Source organism: Labeo rohita, chromosome 1 (assembly GCF_022985175.1).
Source record: "Labeo rohita strain BAU-BD-2019 chromosome 1, IGBB_LRoh.1.0, whole genome shotgun sequence".
Classification (NCBI taxonomy): Eukaryota; Metazoa; Chordata; class Actinopteri; order Cypriniformes; family Cyprinidae; genus Labeo; species Labeo rohita.
Window position 1 is genome coordinate 26,315,021 of NC_066869.1, and position 12,926 is coordinate 26,327,946.

General features: G+C 35.4%; 1 protein-coding gene across 4 annotated transcripts in view; it reads left to right on the forward strand.

The window, feature by feature from the left end:
- Positions 1-868: 868 nt before the first annotated feature.
- znf827 (zinc finger protein 827) overlaps positions 869-12,926 on the forward strand; it is a 93,720-nt gene continuing 81,662 nt past the window's right edge. For all 4 annotated transcript variants that reach the window (XM_051119780.1, XM_051120571.1, XM_051122138.1 and 1 more), the window contains exon 1: positions 869-1,289. In XM_051119780.1, the coding sequence (XP_050975737.1) occupies positions 1,247-1,289 (43 nt within the window). In that variant the 5' untranslated portion in view covers positions 869-1,246. The remainder of the gene's footprint in view (positions 1,290-12,926) is intronic.

A 12,926-nucleotide genomic window follows, 5' to 3' on the forward strand; every position in this document is an offset into this window, starting at 1 on the left:
ATTGTTAGTTCAGGTTAATTACATAATATTAACAGATACAACTTTTGATTTTAATAACCGTATTAGTAAATGTTGGGTTATACTTTATTTTAAGGTATTCTTTTTACAGTATAACTATACAAGTACTGAGTAATAATAATTAACTACATGTTTTTACTGTATGGTTAGGGTTGGAATTAAGGTTTGGCTTGCATGTAATTATGCATAAATATTTGTTATTATAATAGTAAGTACATGTGACGTGTAACACCTTTTGTTACCAGCTGTTGAAACTAACATTAATAAACTGAATTAAGATTAACTAAATTATTACATTAATATTGATAAATGCTTTAAAAGTGTTATTCATAGTTCATGTTAACCAGTACTAATGTTAACAAACAGACCTTATTGTAAAGTGTTACTGTAAATTCTATTTTAAATTTGTAGCATTACATCAAACTTAAAAGGAAATGTACTGATTTAGGGGTTTCTGTAAAGTGAGATTTAACCAAACATTTATAAAAAGCAATCAATCAATTTTATTCCCATTTACGTTTACATCATGGACCTTAAAATGAATTGCAGTGATTTGAGGGTTTCTGTCAACTCAGATTCATTGAAGCATTTCAAAAAAGCATTTGTGAAAAAATACGTATTTGTGACTGTAATTTTGTATTATTATTATTATTATTCATTTTAAACCCATTGCACCTTTTTATCATTACGTTATGTTTTTTAAAAAACGTTTTTGGTGATTTTTCCCCCCTAAGCTATTTAAATACGCATTAGTCAGAATCCATTTTCTATATGAAAAAAAAAAAAAATGCTTCGTGGTCAGTCAAGTATACACCCTGAAAGCTTGGGGGCACCTTGTCCCTTTCTCGTTGCTCTGTCGGGCGAGCTCCTCTCTCTGTGTGCGAGCGAGCGAGCGAGTGAGTGTGTGTGTGTGTGTGCGCGCGAGTGTGTGTGTGTATGCGTGTGTGTGTGTGTGTGTGCTCTGCTGTTGCTGCCCTTTGATCCCTGCATTAGTGTTAGTTAGGGGCTCGGAGACACACACTTACAGAGAGCAGCCATAGTCAAGACACGGCAACAACAACAGCACCTCCTCCTCTACTCTTCCCTGTTCCCAACAATACACTTAACCGAGGACAGCCAGGTGCACGACAAGTCCCTGCCATCAGGCTCCCTCGCAAAATTTCAATGGGAAAAGACCTTTTTTCTTCTTATCCCTAAACAAGAAGGAGAATGTGATAAAAGGGGGAAAATGCCAAGGAGGAAACAGGAGCAACCCAAGCGCCTGCCTTCACGTAAGTCGTTTTCTCGTTCGCCGCGATTTTAGCGCGTCTCCGTGTGTTTTGCGCAGTAGTTTAGGGTTAAAGAGGTGAAACAGACAAAGGCACGGCGGAGGTTATTTCTCCTTTTTTAGGTCTGTGCTAGGCAGCCATGTTGGCGATGAGGGGGCTAGCGGAGCGAGCGAGCGCACTAGCGGTGCCTTTAATTGCAGATAATCGATAAAGGTCCCGTTCCGCCTAAAGGTTGCGGCCAGTAAAGCTCGCGTTATCGCCGCTTATTTGGCGCTTATGGTCGCGCGTCTTTTCTTATATGTGTCCGTGCGAGCGAGGCAGAGACGCGCGGAAGGGAAAGGGGAGGATCTGAGGATCTGGCCGCAATAAAATGAAGGGTCAGTCGGATCAGACTGAGAGCCAGACTCAGCCTTCCATCCGTGCCCCTGCCTTTACTTAGCTCCGGCGCTATCGAGCAGCAGCCCGCAACTTGAAAACGCGTCCGAAAACACGTTCGTACAACTTTCCGCCTTCCGCGGTCGAGTGTCTCTCTGTGTGTATGTGTGCGCGACTTTTTCTTTCGTTTGGCGAGCGGGATTTTTTTAAGCTGAGGTATTTTCTTCCACCCCTCCCAGTTCAGTGGGGTTCATGTCTGCAGGCTGCCTGTGTCAAAGCCATGGTCGGTCACCTGAAGTTCAGGGTTTTTTCCTGCCTCATGCAGCCATTCATTGCAGACAATCTGCGATCAATAACGCACAAAAGGCAAAACGCGCTTCGCTCTCGCCGTCTCGCGTTCGGCCGACGGAAATCGTACGCCTTCCGCTGCTTTGCACGGCTTGCGCTTGGAATTACTAATCGCGAAATTTGTTCATTTGACCCTGTGTAGCTGGATGTTAACATTGTGCTTTTATCAGCTCGCTAATAACGGGCTGCACTTGCGTGTGCCGGCCGCTAGAGGGGACACGCTGTAGAGTGTGGAAAACATCGATCAGAGGAACTGGCGAAATGTGGCACGGTGGCGCTTTAAGTGCACGAAAGCAAGCGCTCATAATGCATCTTTGTGCGTGTTGCCGTTCAAAAGCGAAACGGCGCCTTTTGGGACTTTCTTTGAAAGTCTGACACACTCTCTGTCGCTGCTCTCTGGAATTTTCTCCTTGTGTTCTACAGTGTGTTTCTTCATAATCCCAGACGTGTTTGTTTACATCCACTGAACTTGTCACAGTCGGTCCTACTCGCGTCTAACTCGATTTTTCTTCAAGTTAGAACCACTTTGATTTGACTTTAAAATAAAGCAAATGACATGTTTTGTGGGTTTAGTTTTTATGACATTATTTGGATGTTTGAGAAAAGTCAACAGTGAGGAAAACTTGTTACACCTTATATTTATTTACTATAGTAACAACAATACATTTTGCATAATTGCATGCAAGCAACCCTAACCATATAGTAAGTACATGTCGTTAACTGTTATTACGCAGTACTTAAATGTATAATTACATTGTAGCTCAGGATATGGTATGTAAACCCCAATACTTTATCATTATAACTAAACTTATTAAGCATGCATAACTTATTAACTAAACATAAAAAGTTATGCATTAACAAAAACTCAGGCTATGGTATATAAACCATGCTAATTTTCATAACTTTAATCACTGTATTTCAGTCATGTTTGTTTAAGAACTGCAACATATCAGCTGCCATTTGCCTCGTATCAAAATCACCCAGTCAGCAAAAGCTCGTCTGAAGTTTGGTGTCGCTCTCATGCACCCGTGGAGGAGTGATGTCACGTTTCATTACGTTCCGTTTGTGGTCATTGTGCTTTGACACCTGTGAGCGGATGGGCAGATGACAAGCACAATTGTTGATCTAAATTTATTTGATTACTGTATGCTGCCTTGAAAAGTTAAAAATACGAGACTAGGACGGTGGAATTTGTGCGCTGCAACTGTTTGTTTGCAGAAAGTAATTTGCCAGGCATCTGCTAAAGGCTATGGCGTATCCGTTTGCAAGTGTATCTTTCACTTCCTTTTCTCGAGAATACATAGCTGAGTTCAGGAGCGCTTGCGTCACGGTGTGCATGGGTCAAGACATGCAAGAGGGCATTAAGGCCCTGATACAGTCAGATGATCTTCTTGACAGTTAAATATGACCTTTGGCTTGAGTGCTACAATGAAAACCACATGGATTACAAAACCGCGGCCTGTTGCACACTTCTTTTTCCAGTTTTCCTACATTTTGTTCAAACCGCAGGTCACAGTTCAGCAAACTTCCAGTAAATTAATCGCGGAAAGGGAGCCTAGGTTAAAACGTTCCTGTCTCGTTAAGCTGTTTTTCTCAGATTTCCACTCCGAGGTGTAGGGGTCGACCGAGGTTAGCTCTTTTTCTCCTTTTCTGCTGTTCTTTGTCTCACTCGCAGGCCTCCATTTTGTGCAAGTACATAGCCCGTATCATTCTTTCACCCTGACCTTTGCCATCAGCTAAAATGTCTCCCTATGGGAACCGGCCGTTTCCATTATACACACATGATCTTTAAGGTTATCTGCATTTGCAAATGGAGGAATTGGAGCATTGCGCGGATTTCGGCTCTCCATTACAGTCCGACGGCAGAGTGTGTGTGCGACTGGGTGGCTCTCCACCTTACCGTAATGGTGGGTCACTGGCTCCTTTCCACTCATCTATGATTATAATGACCTTGGCTGGGCTTGGGCTTGAAAACATTGGATTAAGGGGAAAGGAAAATGAGGGGAGGTTTCCATTTCGCTCTTGGCATCTGATTTGTAGGGAAAATCTGCCAAGAATACCCCCTCCTCCCTCTCCTCCTCCTCTTCTTTCTTCCCCCTGCCCCACCAACTTGATCAGGCTCTCTCGCCGGTGTCTGCCCATTTGAGCTCAAGCGAATAATGATACACAGGCTTTCCTCTCAGAAATGAATTAAAGGGCAGGGGAAGGGTGGTGGATGCTCTCCTGAACAAGTGCTTACACAGAAAGGGGCTTCAGCCAGGCATACTGAACCAGAACATTTAGATTAATTTGGCTAGCTGGATCGCTTGGCTTTCATCACAGGTGTAGTCTAGCCGTGAGTGCTCAGTCAAAGGCACTGCGGTGACATAATTAAGACAATTTTTGTACGGCTCGATGATTGTAACGGACTAGGCTCATCATGTGTAATGTATTATTAAAGAAGGTGCATCTTTAAAATGATAAGCCACGTAGTAGCCTGCTTTCGCCTGTGAAAGCACTGAATCAGACAAACAGTCTTGAAGCCAAGCTCAGGGCTCAACAGTAATGATGGGATGGTGAGATTGCATGTGCATTTTGACACCTTGCAGATGTAAACATTTGCTTTTCTGTAACATTTGGTTGTGAACTTTTCTTGTCATCTTTTAAAACCAAGTAAAATGATCTAAGTGGCTTAACACAAATGTGACCCTGGACCACAAACCCAGTCATAAGGGTCAATTTTTTAAAAAATTGAGTTTTATACATCATCTGAAAACTGAATAAATAATTCCATTGATGTATGGTTTGTTAGGATATGACAATATTAGCCCGAGATACAACTATTTGAAAATCTGCAATCTGAGGGTTTCGATATATTTATGGTAGGAAATTTACATATCTTCATGGAACATATCCTAATGATTTTTGGGAAAAATTGATCATTTTGACCCATACAGTGTATTGTTGGCTATTGCTACAAATATACCCATGCGACTTGTGACTGGTTTTGTGGTCCAGGGTAACAAATGAGGTTTTGACTAAATTATAAGAATGATTTGGGTTGTCTTCATAGTGTCAGTAAAAATGGGTTTAAAATTACAAGTCACTCCATTTTTATAATCATCAGTAGTAATTTTAAGTTTAGTAATTCTTGGTGTTTATTGGGTAATCATATTAACTCTATAATTATTATACAGCTATTATTATTATTATTATTATTTATTATTATAATCATCGTCATCCAGATGTTATTGAAATATTTCCTTCTTTTAAATCCAATTTAAATGTGTGAAAAATGTATAATAATATTTAAAATTATTTAAAGATAAATATTAAAAATCTTAACCTGTAATATTTATTTGACATTCATTTGTTTTTAAAACCTGTTCAAAAGTAAGGGGTCTTGTTCTTTTTCTTCTTTTTAAAGAAGTTAAGTTTTATTCAGCAAGGATGCATCAAACTGAAATACAAAAATATATATATATATATATATATTTTTAAGTAAATGCTGTTTTTTTGTTTGTTTTGTTTTGTTTTTCTATGTTTTTTATTTTATTTTCATTTATTTGATCAAAAATACAATAATATTGTGAAAATATTATTGCAATTTAAATGAGTTTTTTTTTAATTGAATATATTTTAAAAAATAATTTATTTCTGTTCAAAGCTGAATTTTCAGCTTCAGTGTCACATGATCCTTCAGAAATCAGTCTAATATGCTGATTTGCCACTCAAGAAACATTTCAGATTATTATTAATGTTGAAAATATTTGTGTTGCTTGTTATTTTTTTTGGAAACCATGATTTTTTGATAAATAAGAGTTAGAAAAAACTACATTTTCTGAAAGAGAATTTCTTTTGCTAAATATTACTAAATAAAATGTATATTTTTAAAATAAACAATTTTAATGCACCAATAAAATGCGTGTTAGAAAATCATTTTCTACGCTATTTTACGCTATTTTCAGCTGGTAATAATAACAAATAATTCTTGAGCAGCAAATCAGCATATTAGAATGATTTCTGAAGGATCATGTGACACTAAAGACTGGAGTAATGATACTAAAAATGACATTTTAAAATACGAAGAGTTTATTTGCAAAAAAAAAAAAAAGATAACTGTTTTTTTTACATTTTCAAAAATCATGTTTTTTTTTTTTTTTTTAATTATTATCATGTTTTTATTGTGTTAGTTAGCAGTATTTTTTTATTTATTTTTACTTTATATTAAAATTACCCAGCTGCAGTTTGATTGAGATTAATTGGAATTTTTAAAAATGGTTAAAAACATTACCTGTTAACGAGTTATCTTTGCAAATAAACTCTTTAGTGGGGAAAAAAACAACACTTACTGTTGTGCTCTGAACCATCGATCATTCTAAGCCTGTAGTTAATCAACATGCTCACTTGGTAATATTTTTTTCTTAACTATAGGACACACCTTGTGTCCATATGTTTCATGAAGCACTACAGCCTCAATGAAAAAAAAAAAATAAAGTCTGAACACAATGTTTCACCCACCCAAGTCTCAATCAAATCCTGTACGGAATAAAAGTGCCTGAGCTGGGTAACGATTTTCCGCATGTTGACAAGTCACAACATGGAGATCTACAGCTCGGAGAGCAGCCCTTTGGCTAGTGGCGGCCCAGCACTGAGTAATAACCAGCTCATAGCAGGCATTCTGTTGGCAGTGGTTCATAAGGAACAGCTCGCTGGTTCAGCTGGGGAAAGGGTGGGGGGAGCTGCTGGAGAGCTCCAGGCGCTTTCCTGTGTTGTTGTACCACACAAGTGCATCCATCCCCTCCAGGACAAACCTTTAACAGGCTGCTAACACTGGGCCACACCGCACAAGGGATCGAACAGACAGGTCTGACGCAGACCCCGGCTGCAGAGCTATGCCAAACTGTGATTTGATTTATGAGTCAGTACTCTGGGTCTGTCTTAAGATGAGATGAGGCTTACTGGGCAGAATCAAAGAGCAGTCTGTTCACTTGACAGGGAATGAGAAGAGGCAAGCCACTGTCAGTTTTTAAAACTGCATTTGAATCGTCATTTTTTAGAGGAGGCCTTGGATGTGGGGAGGTCAATAATACCTGGAGAAAGCTATATGTTACCATTCTCATTCATCTGAATGGCGGCTGCTTGGCTGGCGCGTGACTCCTCTGTACTCGACCTGCCGTCTTGCTCACTGTGGTTCAAGGCCACACGCTTTTGGAGCCGGTTGTCTGAGCGGTGCCTAATCACTATAGAGTCATAGACTTTTTGGTACAATACTGGAAAACATGAAAAAAACTCCCATATGTTGCTGCTGCTTAGATATTAAGGACCAGTCAAAAGTTTTTGAACAGAAGATTAAGTAAGAAGTCTTTTTTTGCTCACCAAGCCTGCATTTATTTGATCCAAAGTACAGAAATAACAGCAAAATTTTGAAATATTTTTACTATTTAAAATAAGTGTTTTCTATTTGAACATGTTTTAAAATGTAATTTATGCCTGAGATCAAATCTACATTTCATCAGAAACTATTCTAATGTGCTGATTTGCTGCTCAAAAAACATTCATTATTTCTATTATGTTGAAAACAGCTGAGTAGAATATTTTCAGGTTTCTTTGATGAATAGAAAGTTCAGAAGAACTGCATTTGTCTGAAATAGAAATCTTTTATAACATTATAAATGTCTTTATCATCACTTTTGATCAATTTAAAGCATCTTTGCTAAATAAAAGCTTTTACAAAAGCTTTTTAATTCCGATAAATGCTGATCTTTGGATCTTCCTATTCATCAAAGAATCCTGACAAAAATGTACTTGACTCTTCAATATTGATAATTATAATAATAATGCAAAATGTTTCTTGAACAGCAAATCAGCATATTAGATATTTTCTAAAGGATCATGTGATACTGAATACTGGAGTAATGATGCTGAAAATGTAGCTGTGATCACAGGAATAAATTACATTTTAAAATATAATCAGATAGAAAGCAGTTATTTTAAACAGTAAAAATATTTCACAATATTACTGTTTTTGCTGTGTTTTTTGGAATAAATAAATGCAGTCTTGGTGAGCAGAAGTGACTTCTTTAAAAACATTAAAAATCTTACTGTTCAAAAACTTTTGACTGGCAGTGTATATTAAATTATATTATGTTGCAAAGGACTCCAGGTTAATAAAATTAACAGTTGGACACTATATGTCCCCAGTTTATTGAATACATTAATAACTACAATTAAATATACACTAATTTGCATACATTTCCCAAACAGAAATATAAACATTAGATGAAGACAAATAATAATAAAAAATCTTATTTGATTTATTTGACATATTACAAATTTGTGTCTCTTTATATCACTTGATAAATCAGAAAATACTGTCAACAGCTAGGGAAAAAAATCATCATGGATAATTAATTTAGGAATAAAATGTTGTATAAAAACAGACAAATTATATATAAGTTTGAACAAAACCCCTCTGTAAAAACCTTCAGAATATAGATAGGAATAAAACTGGAAATTTTGGTGTAAGTGGAGATTTCTAATTAATTTTGAAAAAAATCATTTCTGTCTTATGCATTGTAATTAAAATCTACAGATGCAAATTGATAAAATGCAATAAAATAAACTGTATTTTGAATGTTTTTTTTTCACTAGTTTGAACACATTATAAGCCAAATAATCCCAAAATCTAAAAAAATTGTTCACTAAATAAAAACAATGTTTTTGTCTAATATTGGGAAAGATATATTACTATTATAACATGAACATTTCTAATAATAATAAACTTTTATGATATTGCAAACTTGAATTTGAAATTTTATACTTTAATATATGATAATAGCAATTTATTTTTCTCTTATTTCTTCACTGACACAGAAACTTTGAAGTCTTGAAGACTCATTTCTCATTTCTTTGTGTGAAGAGCACACAAGCTGCGAACTGTGCTGAGTTTGAGCCCCAAGCGTGCTCCACGTGCAGTGGAACGGACAGAATAAAGTGCAATTTATTCATTTTGAATCACACAGTGTATACAGACTATAAACAGCTTTTTTGCTGTTTTTAGTCATTGATTATTTGAATTCATTTGCAGCCAAAATTTTGACCTTTTGAGTAAAAGTTCCTTAAAGCCATGAGGTAGGTTACACCGGTTTCTTTTCAAACCGAATGGAATGGAATGGATTGTTTTTGTTTTCTTTCTCCACCTTGAAATGGACTCCAGATGGCTACTATTATTAAATGCGTGCAGCTTTAATAGATTGTCCCCAGTCCCAATCAGTTCTGTTGTCATTATGGCTACTTGATGTTTTTTTGTTTTTCGTGTTGTGATTGGGGAGGCTGATTCCACACCAACAAAGTATCGCCAAAAACGTTTGACAAAAAAAGTTTGATTCAACTGGACAGTTTACTCTCACAATTATGCGGCGATCATAATCATAGTAATTACACAACAATAATAATGATGGTAATTACTATCATTGTCATCATTAGCATCAAGAGACATCGGGACATCGATGTAGTTTCAGAACGGAACCGGTTATATTTACACGCTTGTTGGATTTCATTGAGCTCGGTACACCTGGGTCAAATGCGAAAAGCGTCTTTAATATATAACCCAAACGCAGTCAAATTTGATTTCTTCCAAATCCCAAGAAAAAATGCTTAATGAGGGTTTGAAATTTGGGTATTTGCCAAAACGAAGTCTAGCTTTGCCTCCATCACGTCTCTGAGATAGACTACACTGTCCAGAGCGGAGAACATAAGCATGTTAATGAGTTTAACTAGCGGACTAGCAGCTGTGCTCCAAGGGTTTTTCTGGAGACGGGGCTGTTTTATAGCTGAGAAGATTAAAAGTGCCAGGAAGGAAACAGACACAGAGTAGTGGCACCCTGAGGTATTGACAGCCTCCAAGGGAAACGGTATATCATCGGCAAGTGTAGAGGTGTTTGGCTGCTTTACAAAGGCGAGATATTATATTCATGATGTGAAGTCATCTCTGTGAAAGCTATTGTCACTATGTCTTATGCTGATTTACGAGGCTTAAAACGTAGGTGAGTGTCTGAGACCTGCTCAGCCCCTCGTGTAAAAAATGTCCTTCGCATTTGCAGATGACTTCTCAGTATGTTTGATTACTCCCGACCTTGATGCAAAGCTGCGGTATTCATGTTTAGTTGTTACGACGAGGTCGGTAGCTGTTTAGTATTGGTCTGGGTAGTCTACCTGTATTTTGGTTGGAGGCTAAGGAATTATCTGTTCTTTAAACCTTGTTACACACACTATGCTCTGAGTGACTGGACTGGACAACCATGGTGGCTAAAAATCTGGGTTACTGGTTTGTACACTGTTAGGAAAAAGTGGAAAAATTGGATGTTTACGGGTACAACAGTTTGTCACTGGCATGGTAGCCTCAAAGGTAATTATCATTTCAACCATATACAGCTTGTACTCACTGAAACTAAACAACATTCCTCCAGGACAATAGTGCTAAATAAAAACAACACATGACTGCATGACTATGCAAAATAAATTAGACTGAATAAACTAAAAGAGTTAAAAAGATCTAAAATAATAACTATATATAAATTCTATTTAGTATGATGATAAAATGTTAGATAAGTCAAAGCATTGTTATGTAAGGATGCATAATATATACAACCCCGAAACGGGTGGTACAGTGTTATTTTAGTATTATTTATATACTATTGTGGAGTTAATTGTATTAATTTATTTTAGGTTTTAGTAATTGTATGTGCTCTTGGCATTTGTTTTTTGGTTTTTGCTTAGTGTGTATATACTATTGTATCTTATTAATATTTAAAATATTTATTATTTATTTATTTATTTATTTATTTTGGCTGTTTTTGTTTAGTTTTATTTAGCTTTAATTTAGCCTTTTTAGTTTTAGTAATTTTAGTATTTAAACTTAACTTAAAACTTATTTTATTTCACTTAGTTGCCAAGGGAACATTTATTAAAAAAGTTTTTTTTTTTTTTTTTAAGTTTAAATTCTTAATATTTATTTGTATTTTTTTTAAGTATCAATATCAACCCATACAATATATTGAAATGTCAAAAATGCTTTTTTTTTTTTCACTTGGATAACCTTTTCTGCTATTTAAAGCTTATTTGAAATTAATCTTAATTTAAAAGCTAAATATAATCTTTAGCAAATCATACTGTACATCAGCTGGGGTTTGTAAATTGATTAAACCTTTTAATCATTAAATGTTGAAATATAGTATGTTGTTAAATTTTTGAAATATTAACGTACATTCTCAGGGGGTACAAGTAAATATTTTTTGTCGGAGAGATTTGACTGACAAACATGTTGATTTTGAAAGGTTGATTTAATTAATTTATTTATTTTACATTTATTAATGTAAATACTATATTGCCCATTTTTATTGTCTATTGACCTTAATTATCCCTGCAACTCTATTTGTGTGTGTTTCAGTGTTTCTTGTTTTATTTATATGATATTATATTTTAAATTCATTTTTTCATTTTTAGTTTAAGTTTTAGTCATTTTGTTATGTGTTTTTAATATTTCTATTAAGCTTTAATTTACTGTTTTTAAGTGTTAATCATTTTAGTACTTAACTTAAAACTTGAACTTATTTTATTTCCCTTAGTTGCAAAGTGAAACAATTAAAAAAAGTTTTTTTTTAGTTGAAATTTTTCATTTATACTTAATTTCAAAGAGATCTTTTAAAATGTATCAATATCCATATTGTATATTGAGTTGTGCATGCTATATATATATATATTTTTTTTTTTGCACTTATATTGCCTTTTCATCTAACACTAACTTAAAGTTAATCTTAAAAACTCGGCTAAATTTAATCTTTAGAAAATCCCATAATGAATATCCATTTTCTGTTTTTCCAACTGGTGTTTGTAAGTTGATGAAAACTTAAAAAATAAATCATAAAAATGTTGAAATAATGTGTTTTTAAATTCATTAAATATTAACTTACAATCTCAGAGGTACTAGTAAATATTTTGGTCAGAGATCTGACTGACTGACTGTACATAATAATAAAGTGATACCAAAATTAAACATTGAAGTGGTTGATTTTAGTGTTTAGTATTTTTTAAATTTATGTATGCAAAATATTATATTGGCCATTTATTGGCTATTTGCCATAATTATTCCTGCAACCCTATTCATGTGTGTGTTTCAATGGTTCTTGTATTGTTTATATAATATTATAATGTGTATTATTATATCTTCAATTCATTTTTAATTTTTAGTTGAAATTTTAGTCATTTTGTTGTTGTTTTTTTTAATATTTCTATTAAGCATTATTTTACTGTTTAAGCTTATTCTATTTCCGGTTACTTGTGTTCCCGTTCTAAAATCTAAAATGTATAATATCGCATTTATCAGCTATGGTTAATCTCATTTTATGCGCCACTATTGATTTGCTGTATTGTTGCTGGAGTGAATTGTTTTAGAGCACTGTGTTGATTCAGACTATAACTCTGCTGTTTGCTCAGCTGAAGATCTTTATGCATATCTTCATTACGGTTTTATAGATTATCCCAAATACTCTCGATAAAGACGTCCCCATTTGGCACTCGCAGCGGACTGTTTTTTCGTTCCTCTCTCAGTCCCCCACAGCTGTAAGTCACACTCGTATTTCAGCGGGCACAGTTTACCCTTGTAGTCGTTTAGTCGTCGTCTATGCAGAGACTCTTAAACGAAGCGCTAAGGTTAGGCACAAAATGTTGGCTCGGCGTGCTCTCCAAAGGCACAGTTACGGTTGTCATAGTGATCATATTTTTTGCAATCATTTGTCACCCAGATACTGTAGGGTTGAATTAGAAGCACCTGGTTACACTGACGTGAAGCGAACGAAAGGGGAGAGGTGAACAACTATTCTCGTTTACTCCTCTGACACGGCACGTTTTCAGTCATACGTGGGTGCCGTCGGCGTT